Source organism: Strongylocentrotus purpuratus, unplaced genomic scaffold (assembly GCF_000002235.5).
Source record: "Strongylocentrotus purpuratus isolate Spur 01 unplaced genomic scaffold, Spur_5.0 spur5_scaffold_8, whole genome shotgun sequence".
Lineage (NCBI taxonomy): Eukaryota > Metazoa > Echinodermata > Echinoidea > Camarodonta > Strongylocentrotidae > Strongylocentrotus > Strongylocentrotus purpuratus.
In genome coordinates this window covers 29,004,167-29,025,890 of record NW_022145614.1, presented here as the reverse complement: position 1 = coordinate 29,025,890, position 21,724 = coordinate 29,004,167, and the positions used below count along the sequence as shown (strand labels likewise).

General features: G+C 37.5%; 2 protein-coding genes across 3 annotated transcripts in view; one reads left to right on the top strand and one right to left on the bottom strand.

The window, feature by feature from the left end:
* The window catches only part of LOC578361 (solute carrier family 12 member 4), a 46,755-nt gene extending 42,235 nt beyond the window's left edge, over positions 1-4,520 (top strand). The window contains exons 25-26 of the mRNA XM_030976146.1: positions 206-339; positions 1,262-4,520. Of these exons, the coding sequence (XP_030832006.1) occupies positions 206-339; positions 1,262-1,353 (226 nt within the window). The 3' untranslated portion in view covers positions 1,354-4,520. The remainder of the gene's footprint in view (positions 1-205; positions 340-1,261) is intronic.
* Positions 4,521-8,896: 4,376 nt separating this feature from the next.
* LOC577371 (dynein heavy chain 5, axonemal) overlaps positions 8,897-21,724 on the bottom strand; it is an 84,280-nt gene continuing 71,452 nt past the window's right edge. The window contains exons 67-74 of one of the 2 annotated variants that reach the window (XM_030975474.1): positions 20,991-21,181; positions 20,101-20,388; positions 17,866-18,095; positions 16,535-16,687; positions 15,278-15,520; positions 14,240-14,532; positions 13,154-13,676; positions 8,897-12,667 (exon numbers count right to left, since the gene is read on the bottom strand). In XM_030975474.1, coding sequence (XP_030831334.1) covers positions 12,281-12,667; positions 13,154-13,676; positions 14,240-14,532; positions 15,278-15,520; positions 16,535-16,687; positions 17,866-18,095; positions 20,101-20,388; positions 20,991-21,181 — 2,308 coding nt within the window. In that variant the 3' untranslated portion in view covers positions 8,897-12,280. The remainder of the gene's footprint in view (positions 12,668-13,153; positions 13,677-14,239; positions 14,533-15,277; positions 15,521-16,534; positions 16,688-17,865; positions 18,096-20,100; positions 20,389-20,990; positions 21,182-21,724) is intronic. The other variant, XM_030975473.1, reaches the window with a different exon arrangement.

The window sequence follows — 21,724 nt, the reverse complement described above, 5'->3', positions numbered from 1 at the left end:
GCATTCACACAGCAGTTCATCTGTATGAGAAACTGAAGAAATCATATGATGCCAATCTAGTCATAAATTTCCTCTGGTTAAAACCATCAAAAAATATAACCTTGGTGCATAATCGTGCAAATCTGATATAATGTGGATTTCAAGATAATGTCATTTTATGAAATGTGAACATGCTCATGTGTAATCAATCCATTTCTCATTACAGGCAATTAGGGAATGTGAGGCGCATGCACACAGCCGTTCGTCTGAACGAGAAGATTGTTCAGAAATCCCACGATGCCCATCTAGTCATCCTCAACCTTCCAGGTCCTCCAAAGCATGCCTATGCAGAAGAGAACTGTATCTTTTGATTACAAATACTTATAAACTGCAGTGAATACATACCTGCCAACACTTACAAATACTCCGGAATATTCAGATTTTTCTAAATTTCATTTTTTTTTTTTTTTTTTTTTTTAATTCTTTATTTATTTATTTATTATTATTTTTGTGTGTGTGTGCTAAATTGAGCTTGTTTTATCATGTGCCATGATTTGAGAATTCAAGTATTGTTTGCGTTGAATGGCTGCATGGTCAAGCAGTGAATTTGTATTTGTTTTTTGGTACAGATTTACCACGTACTACCAGTTACACTGCCGCTGCAAGTGCGATTTCTTATTTTCGAAGGCATACTGTGCTAAAAATTCCTAATTCTTATTTTCAAATGTGGGCAGGTATGTGAATATCACAAATTAATTATTTATCAAAAATAAAGGTCCAGAAACCTTTTTTAATTCAAAGTGACAAAGCAGAGATAATGAAAAATCTTGAGCTTCCATTGCGCTTTTACTTAGCCTGTGATATGCATGTATAAATGAATAATGTGAATTTGATATGAAAATGCAAAAGAGATTCATAAGAGAGAGGCAATGATAAAACTCAATTTTATATAACAAATATTGCATTTTGTCTTTCAATGTTACATATATATTCATCTCCAAATTCACAATTTTCTTTGTGCCATTATTTATTTTAACTTCTGCCTAGGGCCTTAGTGAAATATAGCATTACTCGTGAAATTCCAAATTTGTTGGTTCATTTACATTGTATTTTGTTATAGTTAATGTAGGAGCATGCAATATTTGTATAATATGTTTCCTTGATTTTGCCACAAAAGAATAATTGTTAATAAGTCTGTGGTTTCTCCCAGGAAGCATTACATTTATAAAAGTCTGTGGTTGTAGCCCCACTGGTTTCCTTGACTGTATTCATTCGCCACCAGACATGGAATACCTGGAGGTTCTAACAGAAGGATTGGACCGAGTCCTCATGGTCAGAGGTGGCGGACGAGAGGTCATCACCATCTACTCTTGATCACCTAAAGGTCACATCCAAGGTCGGAGGTCGCACAAACCAAAGGTCGCGATGCATCAGAACCCTTCATATATGCCAAAGATACCTACATTGTGTGTCTTAATTGTGCTTGCATCATCGGCTAGATAGTTGGTTTATTGTAGATGAATTATTCAAAGTTAATAGGCTACTATTCTATCTAATACCGCAAACATCGGCTGATCTACTGATATGCATGCCTTCTTTTTAGAGTGGGAATAACTTTCCATGTGAGTTCAATGTTTAACCTCGTGTTTGGGAAATCACCTTGCTGATGTGAGTAACAAGGGGGGATTATTCTTAACTAGAACAATGGATATAAATGGAAAAGTTTTTGTGTACTGACGAATTAGGTCCTTTTTGGTGGTTTTTAAATGTACGGAACAACTTAATATATATATTTTTTATAAACATTGATTATTATATTTCAATAAATAATGGTTAATACATGTGCATAACTTAACATTTTGTCTCTATACTGTATGTTATTATTAGCAGAACTATGGTTGACCACTTTCTTAAGACCAATTTTGTGTTTTAATATAAGAACTATATTTGTGATTGAATTTACTTGAATAACTATGTTAAATAAAAGGAATAAAAATATATTTCTAATTGAATTAACTGAAATGAGAAGGGATGTCCAAAGAAGAGAAATGCATAGTAACGAGGATGTAGGAGTACATTTCATAAAGGACAAGGAATATCTTTTTATGGTACTTAAAGTGTGTGATGCAGTCGACTTCTTTAAAGCCATGTTCAATGGAGTTTGTGGATTGAATCTGTCCCTTTTTGTGGTGCTTTCTCTTATCATCAGTTGATAATCAAAATGGCCTTGATTCTTGTTAAATCTCATCTTGTGCTCGGCTGAACGGTGTGAATTGTAGAATTTCATATCATATACAGTCAAACCTGTACATAAAGACCGCTCAAGGGAGACAAGAAAAGTGATCTTTGCAGTAAGTCCATGGAGATATTACTTAATGTGCAGGTTTCAATGAGAAATATGGTCTAGGAGATACAAAATAATGAGGTCTTTATAGACGAGTAGGCATTACTCAATCAAACCATTTCTTTGTACAAGTTCACCCACATCCCATTGAAACGTGTTAATTTCAATACACACGTCTCGATATGATGTCGGGGAACTTTTACCTATGTCAGTTTGCAAGATGCTGATAGGGTCCTCATAAACACTTTGGTGGTCAGTCACTATAGCAGGTTTTACTGTATTATTAATTGAAATTTCCTGCCCTTTTGCCAGGCACATAATGATCTCACGAATCAATGTCCTTTTGCTTGTCATCTCGCGATTGATATGATTTAAATTTTGAAATTGAAGTGTGTATTTACGTCCGTGATTTTCTCGTAGTTTACATTCACACCAACTGAAATTGATTCTTTGATATGCAATGCTGTTTTTTGATTGCTGTATAGAGATCTGTAAATAATTCAGTCATTTCTATTGAGAGAAAAAAAAAGGGTAGCTGAGAGATATATTTTGGCCTGTTGATATAGTCCAGTCTGCTGTTTTAGAATTGTCTTTTATGAAATGTTCTAGTGTTTTCATGCAAGGGATAGTGTGGTGTAGATTTTTATAAATTGTTGCCTCTATGTTTCAATTGATGTAATTATTATACTAATACTCAAAAATCAAAATCCAACGATAAAAGCTCTAAATGGTAGAAATAACTATTTTTACTTACTGTATTTAACCCTGTCAAATACAACTGTGAGTTTGAAGTGCAGTGCCCGAAACAAATTCCCTTTACAAGGTAGATTTTATGTTCAACTAAATATTAAAATGTCGTCTCCTAAACTGCCAGTGTAATATGACAATTCAAGGCTTCATCGAAAGACAGGCTCATAGGCAGCACAATAAATGGTCGTGATTATTAAAACACACTTTGCATTGTAGATCAGACCTGTACATTCATACTCTACTACATTAAGAATGCTCTACTTAAATGTTGTGATGCATGGCTGCCTTTTATATGCTGCGATGCGTACTCGATATCAATCTACAAAACATAGCGGTTGTTTCATTTAATTGAGTCTTATTCCCTACCAAAATGTAGCAACATTATAAAGGTCAGTATTGGAGAAGTTTGTGTTTAGCTACCAAAGACAGGCATGTAAATAACTTTGTTATTCAGCGACTCTTTGATGAGATTCTAATTTAATTAAATATTGTGTTATATATTTTTGATTCTGTTGTGTATTAATATTAAGTTATTGTGTTCAGAAATCTTAGGAATTTTTCATGGAGTAATTTATTTTCATAGTATAGTTTTCTTTTGTATTATTTGATGATTAGTCTGAAAGAGAAAGAAATGAGTGATATATAAACGCTATATAGAATATTGCAACAAAGGTAGAAAAAGAGAACTACATTACATGTATTATATTTATTCTTACTAACCATATCGACCAACGAGGTTCTTCCTTTTGGAAATAAAATATGCAATTTATATATCGACATACTTACATTTCCATTTTTTACAAGCAAAAATTAAATGGTACTAGAATGTTGCACAATTATAACTATCAGATAGAATGTCAGTTGTAATTTAACGAGATGATTATTATTCATTCTAAAACAATTAGAAATTGAGATAATTTGTTGTTACTTTCAGTTAAGATTTTGTTCATTTTTTCAACTCGTCTTCATATTTATTTAAAATGCAGGCAGCTTTTGCCCCCGTGATGCCTACCTTTTGCTCTTTTCTGCAATATGCAAATGTGATCTTCCGTTCCCCTTTTGTGTGATGTTACAACTCACTCTTTGCCTCTTATTAATTCATGTATATGTGCTTTTTTATTGTAAACTATATGTAATACACTGAATATCCTCTGTTTGGAGCCAGAAGGCATTAATTCATATTCTTTAACAGAGAGTTTAAGTCCTTCTGGCTTTGATTAGATGATTTAATGTGCTGTACGTGTCGAGGATATGGAACACACAAAGGCATGCCCAAGGTCTCAATCATACCATATGTTTGTTTCTGACTGCATCAAAAATTTTATAATAAAGTTAACTCTACATAAGTCATATATTTTGGAACCACAAGAAGAAAAAAAAATTCAACCTATGCAAAATTTCATCTTTGGAAGTCTAAATAACACATATTGCATACCGGTAGTCTGGTTTACAAAAAAATAGCACCTGATACGAGTTATGCAAAGTCCAACTTGTGCGACTTTGAGTTATGCAGAATTAACTGCACTCTGTCATTGTACTTGGGTTGATAGCTCCACTGTAGTGTGGATCAGACCAATCATCAAGGATAATGATATTTATATTATTTATTATATTCATTTTTCCATGGTCCTTTATATCTTTGGGTATTATAATGAACAAATACCTTGGACTTGCCTATTAAAATGCACAAAATGAAGGCCTTTGAAAGTAAGATGAGGGAGATAATTTGTCTATGGTAAAAGTAAATATTGTTGACTTGAAAAACTAGTTACTGTGAAAAATTCAGTAATATGTTCATATTTGAGGTGGTGTTTTAACTGTAATTGCTTGCTTTGTACTTCATCTTACCAACCAAGGCCCTGTTTCATTAAAATTGATTGATAAAAAGTTCCCAAGTCTGTCAAAATATTTGTTTTGACAGCCAAAATCAAATGCAAGGGTTATAGTAGATTGAATCAACTTTTGCAACTTTTCAATTGACCATAAATGTTATGAAACAGATTCCAGGAAAGGCTGAACAATTTTAGAATGAATTTGAGATTTGAATCGAACTATAACTAGTTTGTATATACTTTGTATTGCTTCTCTGTGACATTAAGATTTATTCGTAAAAGCTATTGACATTTTTAAGGACTTGTATTTTCTAAAGCGTTGCATTCTATTTTTGGATACAAAGCCATTGTTTTTAGCTGAATGTTGGTGCATAGGGTGGTTAAGGTTTGCAGTGCCTGTATGTGTGTTGCTGTCTACAGTGTATCTGTATGAGAAGTACAAAAAAACTGTATAATTCTCTCCTGTTTCAGAAAATAATTTGCACCATGTTTGTCAGTCAATATATGTGATAAGGTTTGATCTTAAATGTTATATGTTTTAAGTGTTGAAATCAGATGTGACCCTATCATTGTCATTTACAGTTTTATTGACCATTAGACAACCAATTTTATCTTCAAATATGAATTCTAATGCAGTGTATTTCACTGATTATTTGAAACTTGGACATGTTTCTTCTCTTTAAGGCCTAGTTGGAATTTTTTTCTTCTATCCAACTCAACGCACAGAATCTTTTATTTTACTACTTCTTTGCGGTATGCTGTGACATCTTGGACTTATTTTGAAAGGTTGTTTAAGCCATCTAGTTGTTTTTATCATTAGCACCGATATGAAATGTCCCGAACATCATTTAGTGGGAAATTCTTTGCTCAATTAAAAAGAAAATTCTATAGTAGACTTTAATATTAAGCAAATTAACACGTTAGCATTCAGGGATATTATACAGATTGTCTTATTTAAAGCCCAAATTCTAATTAATTTTGAAGTGTTTATAAATGATGTGAAAACCTGTGTTGAAAATAAAATCTGTAATTTATTCTGTTTAGTACAGCATTACTTAGTAATATTGTCATCCTTTAATTCTAATCACAGTCTGTCTTTGCCTGCTCCCCCTTCTTTCTAACTCTCCCCACCCCTCCCCCTCCCCCCCCCCTCCCCCTCTCTCTCTCCCCCACACGCCTCCCTCTCTACCCGCCCCTCCCTTGATCTCTGTCTCTCTCTGTCTGTCTGTCTCTCTCTCCCCCCCATCCCCCTCTCCCCCCACCCCTCCCTCTCTCCCCCCATCCCCCCCCCCCACCCCTCCCACTCCCTTGATGTCTCTCTCTTGAATGAATACCAACAAATTACTAGCAATCACAAATACTTTCATTGAGATATTAGTACATCCTGATATTGTGGCAACCAAAAATTCTTGCTGTAATCTTTACATCTTCAGAAGCTACATACGCACCATACCAATGATTAAATCGATAATCACAATTTTCCAAGGTACATGGATCAGATTGCAGTGTTAGAAAAATTGATGATACTGCAAACAAAACTACATAAACTTCAATCAATCATAGTAATGATAATACTTTATACACAGTGCATCCCAGAAAAAGAAAACCTAGTATGAAATATTAAAAGAAGATAAAAAGTAATACATGTATATTGATATGTTTACAAGCCAGAATATCTTCATATTCAAGTGTAAAATTAATGTTTATGAACGTGTTCTGTCTCGTAAAGTTATTTAATATTAATCTCGTTTTACTTACTACTAGAATGGTTTTGATGGAGTTAAGTCCTTCCTCTAATGTCTATTTTTTGATTTCTTTTCTTTCTCTCTTTTTCTTCTTGTCCTCTTTGTATCATCTTCTTCTCATCATTATCTTAGTTATTCTTCTTCTTTTCTTCTTATCATTATTGTTATAGTTATTATTCTCTTCTTCTTCTTCTCCTTCCCCTCCTTCCTGCATTCTCCTTCTTCTTTTTCTACTTCCCCTTCTCCTCCCCTTCTTCTTCTTTTCCTGCCCATCATTCTCCTTCTCCCCTTCTCCTCATTCATCTCCTTCATTGTCTTCTTTTCCTTCTTCCCCTTCTCCTTCTTCTCCTTCCCCTCCTCCTTTTTTCTTCTTCTCTTTCCCCTCATTCTCCTTCCCCGTCATTCTCCTTCTTCCCCGTCATTCTCCTTCTTCTCCCCTTCTTCTACTTCTCATTCATCTCCTTCATTGTCTTCTTTTCCTTCTTACCCTTCTCCTTCTCCTCCTTTCTTATTCTTCTCTTTCCCCTCATTCTCCTTCTTCCACGTCTTCTCCTTCTCTTTCCCCTTCTTCTCCTTCTATCCCTCATTCTTCTTCTTCTTCTTCCCCTTCCCTTCTTCCTTTTTTCCTTCCCCTCATTCTCCTTCTCCTCATTCTCCTTCTCCTTCCCCTTTCTTCTCCTATCCCTCATTCTCCTCCTTCTTCTTCATCTCCTTCCCCTCATTCTCCTTCTTCCCCTTCTTTTCCTTCTCTCTTCTTCTCATCCTTCTTCTTCCCCTTCTTCTTCTTCTTCTCCTTCCCCTCATTCTCCTACTTTCCCCTTCTTCTCCTCCTCCTCCTCCTCCTCCTCCTCCTTCTTCTTCTTCTTCTTCCCCACATTCTCCTACTTCTCCATTTACTTCTTCCCTTCTCCATTCAAACATTCAAACAAACAACCAAAGAGAAAAGTGGGTCAAGGGAGAAGGAAAAGAAGAAGAAAAAAGAAGAAGAAGTTTTTGACATTTTGCAGAAGTGGATTAGAATGAAATAAAGAATGGATATCGAACCTTGGACCTCGGGTACACTAGGCAAATGCTCTACCTCTGATCCAAATAGACTTAACGCTTGACATTTTGTCGCTTTTCGTCACCGATGCAAGTTAGGGTTAAGGGCTATCTGGGCCTGCTGTCACCTGGAAGGCCCAGATAGTAACTGGCACTAATGTTAAGTTTCTGACCGCGGGAGCCGAGGTTCAATACTTTTGAAAGGTTTTGCAATTTTGCAAAATTGGATAAGAATGAAAGAAAGAGTTGATATCGAACCTAGGACCTCGGGTACACGAGGCAAATGCTCTACCGCTGATCCAAACATGCTTAATGCCTGAAATTTTGTCGCTTTTCGTCACCGATGCAAGCTAGAGTTAAGGGCTATCTGGGCCTGCTGTCACCAGGAGGGCCCAGATAGTAACTGGCGTTAATGTTAAGTTTCTGACCGCGATGGTCCAGGTTCAAATCTTAGTATTTTTTTTCATCATCTAGGGGCAGATAAGGGTGTCACGGGGGTCCGCTTTCCCCCTTTCTTTTTATATTTTGGGGGAATTTAACACTCACTTTTTGTTATCTCCTGGAGCCGCTCCTGGTATTGAACCTCGATCTACCTTTTTATTGACGATGGAAGTTAAAGGTTAAGAACTGTCTAGCCTCAGTGCCTACAGGAGCGCCCAGCTGGTTACTTGCCCTAATGCTAAGTTTCTGAGCGCCGTGGCCCAAGTTCGATTCCTTGAACCAATTTTGCAAATCTTCATTTTCCCGCTGTTCTGCTATCATTTTTCATGTACTTTTCATTATCATTAATTTAATTATCATTAATTTAATTACGTTTAATATTTTATTGCACATAACAGATTTAATCATGATAAAGGGATGAAACATTGTATTTTAGCCATAGGCATGTCTTACCGAGAGGTGCTTACTGTGGCAACTCCTTGGCCTTCCAAAGCCAAATCTTAATAATTTCCATTCACCTAATCAATTTGTCTAAATAATGGCGTATTTTGTTTTCAATCCTCCAGTATTTAGCCAAGCGATTTTAACGGCACTGCATGGTAAGCTTTTTAGCCTGTGATCCCAGATTATATTAAAGCAGATCTGGGTCCCCTCTCTGGTCTGTCTGTCTCTCTCTCTCTCTCTCTCTCTCTCTCTCTCTCTCTCTCTGTCTACCTCATCCCTCCTTCAATCTCATTCTTGAATGAATACAAAACAAAAAATACTAGCAATCACAAATATTTTATTAAAATATTAGTACATCCTGATATTGTGGCAAGCAAAAATTCTTGCTGTAATTGTTACATCTTCAGAAGCTACATAGATATTCACATCATATCAATGATTGAATCAATTTTCACAATTTGTCAAGGTACATAGATTAGATTACAGTGTTAGTAACAATACTCAGCAAACAAAACTACATATGCTTCAATCAAACATAGTTTTAGTTTATATTTATATATTTTATATATTAAATTAAAGGCGTTTCAACTACGGTACTACACTGTAACTGCACACATCTACATTTTTACTTCTTTAATATTTGATACATAGGAGATTACAATTCATTATAACTAATTGTGTCTTTTTGATTAATGAACTTGATACACAGTTTACATGCACAACATACAATGATACTAAACACACACAAATACAGCAATCCAATTTCAATGGAATGTTCGATTTCATATATACTTTCATGTACTATATCCTCAAATCACTTTTGTTTATAATTTCAAACCACTTGTTCAAATACATTCATTTGTTCTTCTGTTTTTGATGCATTCTTTTTTGTTTTAATTTTATTTCACAAAATAGAATCATACATCGATCAAATGAATCTAGACACAATTTTTGAATCGTATGAATACTGCCCACTGCAAACCTTGATCAACATTTTTCTACCTTTCACTTTGTTCATTCTGTTTCTTATCAAGTACAAGCTGTAAAATAAAGAAAATAATCCATTGAACTCATTTATATCCATGAAACAAAATTACCCGATGTCTCAATTCTTGTACAAAAAATAATAGTTTAAAAAATGGCAGCCATTTTCTTTCGTGTTGAGCTGATTTTTGAAATGCTTCACGTATAGATAATTAGAAAATGTGTTAACATTACATTTAAACCATAGTTTTGAAGTAAACCCAGGATGACCTCCGTGTGCTGTGATACAAAGGAGGGTTAGATTACAAAGTGACGTCAAGTATCACCCTTACCCCGGGAATATGATGCAATAAGATGCAAAGATGACAGAACAGGGCTTCAAGATGTACGGAATGTAACACAAGAGTAAATAAGATGCATGTATGTATAATATATATCTGAAGAAAATGAGATAGATACAGGTCGAAGTGTAACATATACAAACACACTTACAAGGTGTAGTATATTGCATGAAAAAAAGAAATATCAGGGTCTTTTCTTATAAAGAGTTAGGATTGACTCAAATCCATCGCAACTTGAAATTAATCGCAACTATGTACTTAAGAGATAGGATTTGCGATTCATTTCAGGTTGCGATAGGTTTGAGTCAATATGGCAACTTTTTATAAGATGGGGCCCAGGTATGCATATATTTTCTGGGCAGTAACTATGAAAGATGCACATATATGAGAATAATATATATCATGGAATAGATCAGGTAATCAAATAGATACAGTGCTCAAGTGTATAAGGATATGAATACATGATGCAATATACTGCATGGAAAATGACATGTATCAGGTATATGCATAGCTTTCTTGACAGAGGCCTTTGAATACACATACATATATATATATATATATATATATATAAGCTGCCTAATGAGAATATAGTTCATGAAAGAGGATGGAATACAGGCTTTTACAAAACGTTTCTGGAAGTAAATATAAGCACACACTCTGCTACAATTTAAAAACAAAACAACTTCAAGACAATCAATAACATAATATATATATATATATATATATATATATTACAACTATGAAATGGTATGAATATGAAAATATATGAGACAATACATACTGAAAGGCAATACAATTGATAAGACAAGTACATATGTTTGTTGACTCAAAATAGAGATTTTTTAAAAATGTATTAAGCTGAGAAAACATACATTTTCTTACATCATGCTAAACTGTGGAAAAGGCCGGAATGATAATAATCACACAAATTTTTCAAGGTGAGTTTTTTATTGAATGCCTGAAAAATGGACTTTAATTGGTTTGCATAGGTTTTCATAGAAAAGATGCACACACAAAAAATCATTATAAACATACAAGAAGTACAATCTCTTACAACGGTGAATGTCCTAGATTGTGAAATTTAGCAGGAGAAAGGGATGGAATAATGGAATAAATGCTACAGTATATATAATAGGGTATTACATGATTTTTAAAACGTACAAAAATAGGGCGCTTGAATGGAATTTACAAAAATACATATATATTCTGATCAGGAAAAAAGTGCATGGATAGAAATATTACATGGTGAATTATCAAATGGTGATATAAATATATAATTAATATGATGATTAAAAAGATAGTGTATTTACAATTACGGTGACATGATTGAATCGTTATGCTTTACCTGTTTTATCATAAGATTTTCACAACTTGAATAGACAATATATATATGAACTTCATGCAATTAATCCGGATTAGGATTTGTACAATATATGTGATCTAAATAATTCATTGAAGCAAAAAGGAGGTAACACAGGCTATTAAAAAAATGTTGAGCTAGATGCTAATGTATTGGGCAGCATTTTTGGCAGATTTCATGTCACTGGGAGGTATGTTTTGTTATGAAATGATTCAATTCTTCATAATATCCACTGATTAAAAGAAAAAGCAAAAGGTTTTGGTAACATATTGATTTGTTCTTATTTGGGGGAAGACACAAGCATAATTGAACTGAAGCACATCAAATGCAGATAAGCATGTTCATGAATATTCTACAGCTATATATAAACATGAAAGTAAATGCAAGCTACTGGAATGCGAATCATGATTGAATATATACAAAATAGACATGTCTCACGTATATATCATCCGCTGGAAGCGAGAAGGGCATTGGTTTATTCACTTTGACACAGACAGAGCTAACGCCCTTCTGGCGCTCAACGGAGGATATACAATGATACCGGTATGCAGATAATCATATACATCTACGTCGATGATCTATATGCAAGATGAAAGTAATATGAACAAAAACAGATATGAGCATTGGAGTTCTATTCTTGCATGATATATGATAAAAAAAGCTGCAGATACATGTAAATGCAAAGGATCTCTGAGAATATACCAGTGGTTCTTAACCTTGGGGATCGTGACCTCTATAGGGGTTACTGTGCTTTTTTTCGGGGGGGGGGGGGGGGAGGGAGGGCGGAAAATGGGTCATTAAAAACTGAATTCCATTTAATCTTCATGTGTATGTCGAGTCGATTACATGAATAAGAACAACAGCACTGGCCAAGAAGTGCGATTTGGAAGTAACGGCCCTGAAAAGGTATGCTAAATGGGGTCACAAGGACACTAAGGTCAAAGGTCATGAACCACTGGGTCAGAGCATGCAATGAAGATGACAATATAGAAGGAGATGAGGAGGTATGTTGAAGGGATCTACTTGATGTCACAGAGCAAAGCTACCCCCCTGAGGATCCAGTGATCAGGGTTCTGGGTTGTCTTCAGCTCTACGGGAGCGATGTACGTCAGGTCCGTCCTGACGGGCTTCTTGTAGATCGGACACTCATACATGCGTGGGTCGCGACCCTGCGTGCTGTTGATAGCGTAGATATGGATGACCGGGAGAGGCTCAAAGAGGACCTTGGGTTTGGGCTCTATGAGGCGGCAACCGCGTCGGTCCCAGCTAGCGCCCTCTAGGAACAGGCCGTAGACGTAGACGCCCTCCTGCGGTGGCTGGCTGATGTCGTCTTTGAGGAAGCGGGTGACGTCGTTGTGGAGGACCACACTGTCTAAAGCCCAGCCCTTGTGAGCTCGTGTCACTTCCTACAATGACAAAGAATCAAATGATAGAGAATCTCAGCGTGAAAAATCACTCTACAGACATCTAAAAATGAATTAAAATATAATCCCCTGATTCTAAAGATTTTATTAAACATTTACAAATAGCACAAATTGCTTCAAATTAACCTTTCAAAATATTTCTATTGCAATAACATTGAGAATAATTCAACATCATAAATTCAAACATGCATGTAAGTTCATACGTGTCCTACAGAGTGATCTGCCGAGCTATTCTCTGCTATCTTTGAGGCTTAGAACCAGAGGTTGACAGAAGAAATCGTGAACTTGAAACATCCAATAATAAATAGGAAAAATGTTTTCAATTTTTAATTTTTTTTTTACAAGACCAACAAGTATGGAGAAGACTGATTATGGCTCGTCTATCTGCTGCCAATAATATTCCTCCAAGAGTTGATAAGGCAATAGCCACATTTAGATCCATTTTTTCCAGAGGTCCCTGGACCTTACCTGTCTCATAGCAGTCAGGAATCCCTGAGGGTTGAAGAATCCAGTCATCCAGAAAGTGTTTGGCCTTCCATCGAAGCACCACGCATGGAACTGCTTGTTCCTGTCAAGAAGCTCTGTAAACCAGAAACCTAGGGTGGACGACGCCCAGGAAATCCTGCTCCAGGTAACCGGGATACGCCCATCGAACATACTATCCAGGGCATCACGCAGGTTCTCGTTCATGATGATGGTGCCGTCGATAGCGAGCTTGAGGTCGGTCAGGGTGTTTCGGACGAGAGAGATGACCCTCTGCATCCGATCGATCTCCTGTTTGAGGAAGATGTTCATGGGCATGAGAGCCCCCATCTTCTGGAGACGGTCCCGCACCTCGAAGGAGATGTAGTCCACAGGGAGCTTGTCAAGCATGTCATCAGCCATCCGGGTGACAGTGACCTCACGGGTCTCTCCACCTCCACTACCGCTGTCCTTTGGCTGGATACTGAGGATGGTTCCTAGCACGGTCCTGGCAGTGTTGCTCTGATATCTGAATAAACGATGGTAGCACATGAATGTAAAGTCAAACCTGCTCTACAACAAGCACATATTTTGTTTCCCTTGAAAATGGTTTCTCATTGAAACATGTACTAAAGGAACCTGTCTACAAAGACCACTTTTTGTGTTTCCCTTGGGCGGTCACTGTAGACAGGTTTGACTGTGTATCATATACAGTTACAAAGGAAAATCAAAAGAGGTCATTACTGATACATGGTCATTCTATACATGTCATAAAACACACATTTCTCTTGGGAAAATTGTAAAAAGTTGGACAGTGGACAGATGGCCTTCAGTAAAACAGGTTTGACTGTTCTTATGTGTGCGTGTGAGATTTACCAGGCTGATTGTTTTGTGATTCTTTAGTTGTTCCTAGTGGATTGACAGTAATAATTTGAGACTTTGACTTGTTCACGTTCCTGTTACAGATGCTAAAGAACAGAATTTGGCATGTTGCATACACTTGCCATCATACAGTCAAATGGTTTTACATTTTACATGCATACAAGTGTTTCAGATCATGTCTTCAACTGCAACAGACGGGGTTAAACTTACGTGATATCCGCATTGGGGTGAAGTCCGAAGGCTTCTGGAGTATCAGCAAGAGGTAAGCTATTGATGTACTCGATATACTGATTACAGTTGCTGCACTTGGGGATGGCATAACCCTTGTAGAATGAAAAGGTCGGACTGAACATGGCCTCGCTGAACCATACTTTGGCAAAGGTGTTGAGAAGCCGTTTGTCGTAGTCATCAGTCACACGGCCACCGTACTGGATCTCGCCGATCATGTAGCGCACCGTCGACCAGGACACGCCCTTCTTGATGTCCATGTCATCCAGATGATTCTGATCACGAGAAAACAAGAATAAACGGTTTGAATTAGTTGTCTAACATAGCTGGCATGCTAAGTCAATAAATCCTATATCTTTCAAGAAATTTACATTCTTTATTGTAATTGTAATTTGTAAAAGTTTCTTGATGTGAAAATGGCCGTCATTTACGATTTGTGAAAGCTTCATGTCATGAAAGTTTCTGGTTTTATAGTATACAGATATTGACTGCTTTGCGGGATCTTTAAACTGTACTCTGACCCGAGATAAAGAAGAAGGGAATAGTGCAGTCACAAGATCACTCAAGAGGAGCTATAGTTTTAACCGTGACCCAAAAAAGTAAGCATTCAATAATTGTTTAATATACAGCATTCCTGACCAAAGTTCGGCGGGAATTCATCAATTGGTTCTTGAGATAACGCGATCACGTGAACAGGAGGTACTCGCAAGCAGAACTATGCCCGGTCAATAATCTAAAATATAGAGGCCTAAAATCTTCATATATGGTATGTATGATACAGTCAAACCTGCTTTAGTGACCACCTGTCTACAAAGACCACAGTGTTTGTTTACCTTGAAAATGGTTTCTCATTGAAACATGCACTATAGGCACCTGTACATAAAGACCACCTGCCTATAACAAAAACTTTTCTTGTATCCCTAGGGTGGTCTTTATAGACAGGTTTCACTGTACCACAGCACCTATACAATATATTACTTCCAGAGCATCAAACAGCTCAAGACTTTGAAAGATTCTTACCTGCTCAAACTGCACAGTGGAGCTGAAGTCGGCTGCATTGAACTCATAGGGGATGTTCCACCCCAGGGGGCCAAACTTGCGCCTCTCCTGCACCGTGGTGTGGAGGAAGGCTGTACCGTACAGCATAGGCTTCCATTGGGGCATGTTGGAGACGTCCAACTGGTCCTGGGTGATCCCCGCATAGGTACGCTTCAGCCCCGCCTTGATCCCCTGGGGAGGCTCGTTGGTGAACTTGATGCACATCTGTGGGGTGATAGGGAAATCAAGAGATTAGCAAAATGGAAATAATGGAAATTATGGAAAAAGGAGAAAAGGAAAATGGACTATGAAAAGGAAAGGATGAGAGCAGTCTATGACACCTCAAGAAATCCATGTACTATATGTGGTCCTATGTCAAAAATGACCAAAACAGATACTATACCTTGTCTAAAGGGAAATTAAAAGATGTCAACAGGATTTTATTGAACAGCCCAGTGACTGATAGTGAAAGGTATGAACTCCCAACAAATGTGCTTTACAAGTACTTAACAATTGCACACAAGTTAGATTTCGACCCTGTCCACATTTTGAATTAAGTTTGCTCTTATTTAAGGGAAATAAAGCCATACTAAAAAGCTTCATTGGGTGAAAACAGAAACATCAGAGAGACGGGTTGCTGAAAGGTTAAACAAAATCAGACAGATAACACTTTTTAATTTTTATCTGTTTCTCTGACTTTTTTGCTCTCTAAATTTAAAGGGATTGGGTATCTTTGCAATCCTGAATTTAGCTCATGCTTCAATCATAATCATAAACCTTTAGGTCAGTCAGTGATCCCATGACTTTTACAAACCGATCGCCTGTCTGATTATCAAAATATTTTATGATTGGAATTAGAAATTTCAAAAAACGGTTTTTATAACACTACAGTCTTTTGAGGGAAATGAGTATGGTAAAACCGGTCACTCAAAGATTAATATTTTTTTGAGGCACTTCATAATCATTTTGAAGCACAATTTTTTAGGGCTTCAATATTACAACATGCACATACACTGATAATACGTAGGGCCATGCATCTCAGATTTGTAAAACTGGAAACATTGTTAAATGATGCCTTTAAACAAAATCTGACAGATAACATTTTCTAATTGTTATCTGTTTCTCTGACTTTTCTGTTCTCCTTTAAAAAGACTTGCTATGACGGTTGAATTATCCTTGCTACTCGAGTTATGCAACTGTTGAATATCGTAAGTGTCAATAAGTTCTTGGTTAACTGACCTGTAGCAGACTGATAGGGAAGCTCTTGTGAACCTCTGTAGTCATCCACAGCCTGAAGTCTTCATGTACAACCTCAGTCTCTATAATGCAGTCCATCAGTTCATTCAAGAAGTCCAGAGACAGATGGCAGTTCTGAAGCAACACCCATCCACCCTGAACAAAATAAAACATAACAGTTTGCACATTTTTACCGATCACAATATGTCAGAATTGCAATGTGGCTGTAAGTCAGGTTTAGGTTTACAAATTGATGTAAAACAGAGTTAGGTTCAGGGCTAAAATGTTGTTGGAAATAAACCACAGAGTAATTGATGCCAGAGCCTAATCAGAGTATGTAGTACAACTGTATCTCTCTGTCTCTCTAATTGTCATACCGATTGACTTTGGCGATCAGGCTGTTACGCAACCTTCGGCTCCTAGCCTTCTCTATTAGCACCACTTCCAGTTCTTTCAGTCCTCTCTCTTCTAACAATTTCTGCGGAATGTCCATCCTAAAGTATCCTCCTTCTACTCCTACTCCACACAATTTTCCCTGTCAAAGCAAGATTCTCTAGGCCTTCTTTACGTGTAACGTGACCCAACTGTACAGAAAGGTTATCTTTATATTCATTTGAATCAATGCTTCTTAACCTTGAGAACGTCATGGAGATAACCAAAACTAACATGTGTGGGGGGGGGGGGGGAGTAATGCATGGGCCATAAATGAACAAAATAAAAAATATCATTCAATACCTTTCTTGCTTAAATTACAGGGGGTAACGATACTGATCAAGAAATTATATTTTGGTGGATAATGAGGGAATATGTCAAGGAATATCAAATGGGGCTGTGGGGCCAACAGAGGTACAGAAACAACTACTACTTCAAATACTGCTGTTGTCAATGGGGAGATGTGAGTTGGTCAAGCTTGTGACTTGGTCAGCTCTCTGTCATTGCCAACAAACTAGCTCAGGCAACCCCGGTTCGAAACTGAGTCACATCTTGCGGATGGTGACGTTAAAGGTCGGTCCCCAGATGTAAATAATCATATCTGATTGATACGCGTCTGTAAAAACCCAATTACACACAATGCAGAGATGTCAACCTCTTGACACAAAAAAACAGACAGAGTATCTAAACTCTACACTGCCCCGGGCCAGTAAAATTGCAGGAAAATGTTTGCTCTTTCATTAAAATTTAATGAAAAAATTGTAAAGCAAAGTTTTTGTTGGGGTTGCAGGGTTTACTTGTACATGTTTCTATGCGATTCCGCTGTTTTTATGAGTTTAAAAAAAGAAAAGAAAAAAAAAAGCATCTCTGACAATGTATGATTTGTTGATGGTTGTACTCACATTGGCCATGAACTGCTGCAGGAGTCTCCTGGCATGGACCTCCTGACCCTGTCCCATAGAGATGGAGCGGCAGTCAAACTTCCTCTTCTTGGCCAGACCTTCGATCATGTTGGTTGGATCGGATCCCATGGATAGGAAGCAGATCAGAGGGTTCCTTGGGTCAGACTCATCAAAGGTGGCTTCCAGGTCCAGGATCACACCCTCCGAGTAACGCTCTCCCATGGAGTCGGCTGAAGGGTTTTAAAGGGATCGTTTCACAATGTTAAATCTGAGATGCACGGCCCTACATGTTATCAGCGTCTGTGATATGGTGTAATATTGAAGCCCTACAAAAATTGCTCTTCAAAACGATCATAAAGTGCCTCAAAAAAGTAGAAACCTTTGAATGACCGGTTTTACCATACTCATTTTCCCCAATAGAATGTAGTGTTTTGAAAACTGTTAGGAAAATGCAAAATATGGTTTTGATTTCCAATCATAAATATCTTGATAATCAGACGGGCGATCGGCTTGTAAAAGTCATGGGGTACCTGACTGACCTAAAGGTTTATAATTATCATTGCAGCATGAGCTAAATCCAGGATTTTGTTTCGTGATCTGAGACATAGTTACCCAATCCCTTTAACAGAGATTGATGATGAAAATATATGCTCAGAGTTGGAAAGAACACATTCTTTCTTGTAGGCTTGGGTATTTGTCTAGTCTGGTATACACATCATATGAGTTGTGACTCTGAATTATTTAATACATAACATACCGAGTGTTTTCAAATCTTTGACTGTGTCTTTTCATGTCTTTAAAATGAGATTCTAAATACCTTCGGCAGCATAGATTTGTTGCAGCCACCCTCCAATACATAAACCATCTCACAATCCCTGATAACTCTTCCAAAAAAAAGAGCAAATTTAGCCACATATAAGACATACTGGGAATTAAAGTTCATTAAACCTACAAATTATTGAACACATAGTACTCTTTTGATTACATAATTCACTGCCACTCTTCTGGAACGTAAAGAATTAGTGTTAATATAACTAGATGGAATTCGACTGCGCGCAGTCGAAAATGATGCCTCCGTCATAGAGCAATTTTACAAACCAAAACAGAAGAAATTTTTCAAATTCAAGTTCAATTGTAATCCATTAACAGGTTCTCAGAATATCGTGATTACAAACAATTTCTCATATACATATATGACCCTTTGAACTTTGACCTCATGATCCTAATATCTACTCAGCTCATTGGCTCTGCAAGATATCCAGAGTTAAATAGTAATCCATCTGTCAGTTCTAATGAGAATGCGTTCACAAGCTATTTTTGCATACATAATGAGCCCATGACCTTGGACCTTATGAACCAAGAATCTACACAGTTCATTGGCTCTGCAAGATACATAAATGATCTAAGTTTGGCAGGAATCCATCAATCTGTTCTAATGATAACGCGATCACAAGCTGTTTTTGCATACATAATGGGCGCTGTGACCTTTGACCTTTGACCTCGTTACCCAAAATCTAATAAGTTCATCGGCTCTGCAAGTAACATACATGACCTAAGTTTGGCAGGAATCCATCAATCGGTTCTTGAGATAACGCGATCACAAGCTGTTTTTGCATACATAATGAGCCCTGTGACCTTTGACCTTTGACCTCGTGACCCCAAAATCTAATCAGTTCATTGGCTCTGCAAGATACATACATGACCAAAGTTTGGCAGGAATCCATCTATCGGTTCTTCAGATAACGCGATCACGAGCCGTTTTGCATACATAATGAGCCCTGTGACCTTTGACCTTTGACCTCGTGACCCCAAAATCTAATCAGTTCATCGACTCTACAAGATACATACATGACCAAAGTTTGGCAGGAATCCATCAATCGGTTCTTCAGATAACGCGATCACGAGCTGTTTTTGCATACATAGTGAGCCCTGTGACCTTTGACCTTTGACCTCGTGACCCCAAAATCTAATCAGTTCATCGACTTTGCTAGATACATATATGACCAAAGTTTGGTAGGAATCCATTGATCCGTTCTTCAGATAACGTGATCACGAGAACGGGACGTACGTACAGACGTACGTACAGACGTACGGACGGACGGACGGACGGACGGACGGACAACCCGAAAACATAATGCCTCCGGCTACTTCGTAACGGAGGCATAAAAAAGACTAAAAACACTATAGTTTCAATCACACCAAAAGCACACACCACAAGGTTCTTCATTTACTTACCAATATACTTCCTAGCCTGAGCCAACGTCCTGTCTGGACACCATGACCTGATCAGCAGCAGTTTCCTGAAGACATCCAAGGACTGATGATACCCGTCCGGTATCGCCTCCTCCTCGGGCGCCTCCTTGTCGAACCAGTGCTTCCACTGCTTCTCGTTGCGGCTGACCTGGTTGATGACCTCAGAGAAGTGTTTGAGTTTGCTGAGCTCCACCAGGTTGAGCCAGGTGATGTCCAGGATCCACTTGGACGGCTTGGTAGGGCAGGCGTTAAGGTCCAAGGTGGCACCACCTAGTACAGGAAGAGCCACAAGGATATAATAGTTTAGAATAAGTCAAAAGGCACCTTGAAAGTGCAGCATTTGGATGTTATTTAGGACAGACGTTAAGGTCCAAGGTGGCACCACCTAGTACAGGAAAAGCCACAAGGATATCATGGTTCAGAATAAGTGAAAAGGCACTTTGTTGGTGCAGCATTTGGATATACACAGCTAGAAACAAGCCCTTCATTATAAAACAAAACAAAGGCAACTACTGGTTGGTCACATCCATTAACATTCAATAATACCTATAAACTTCAGAAAGTGAGAAAATACAGTGAGTACAGGAATGGAGGGTTACAGTTGATATGCAATTATTTGAAGACTGTTCTTGTTACTTTTTTCTAATTAACTCTCTCTCTGCTTCTTGGTAATAGAAGTTACTCATCTGTAAGACTCATTTTCTAGGTCTTAATTCTATGGTAACAATCTTTCCAGAATAATTAATTCCAAATGGACCATCACATTTAATATAACATCGCTTTGAGCATATCAAGGTATTGATTCCACATCTCACTAAGCATGATAATTTAATCACACACAATCGTATTTTATAATCAACACTACCACTGACCTTTGATCAGGGTCATGAACTCTTCATGTTTGACCTTTCCACCCTGGAGGTCAATCTTGAGTGTGAGAAGAAGGGTGAACATGAACTTATCATCCTCATAGAGACCTCTGGCAGCGTACTTAAAGACAGCAAACGTCATGTAGTCAATGATGTTATTAATACGTTTAGTTGTGATTGGACTCTTGGTAGAACTGAGGAGAAGAAGAAAAAAAGGAAAAATCAAAGTTATGATTATAAATATTTTGATGACATACATGTATACTCCACTTAATAGCTACCAAGAGGTGCCTCTACAGAGGTGGCCTCAACAGCCACAGCAGGTGCTGCAAGCAAACTAAAAGGCCAGACTGATTAATAGTGAAAACCTCTGTTGCCTCCAATGTCCAATATTGTTCTGATTGACTGATTGTGCTCATCTTAACCCATTTTCCAAAGAAAGCAAAGTTTGTCTTCTACATAAGCTCTAGTCACCCTTAAATCTCAAGCCCTACTCAAGAGACTAGAGTTCTGCTACCCTATTGATTTCAGTTTTCACAGCATTCAAGGAATTCCTTCCTGCCCTTAGCCATTCAACACTTGGGTGGAGAGTGGCAAATGTAGATTAATGTCTTGCCAAAGGACATTAGTGTCGCAGCGGGACTTGAACCCATCAAGCCATATCATTGCCCCCCCCCAAAAAAAAAGTACCCTCACGATACATTTTAGAGTTTGCAGCATCCTTCTTTTAAATCATA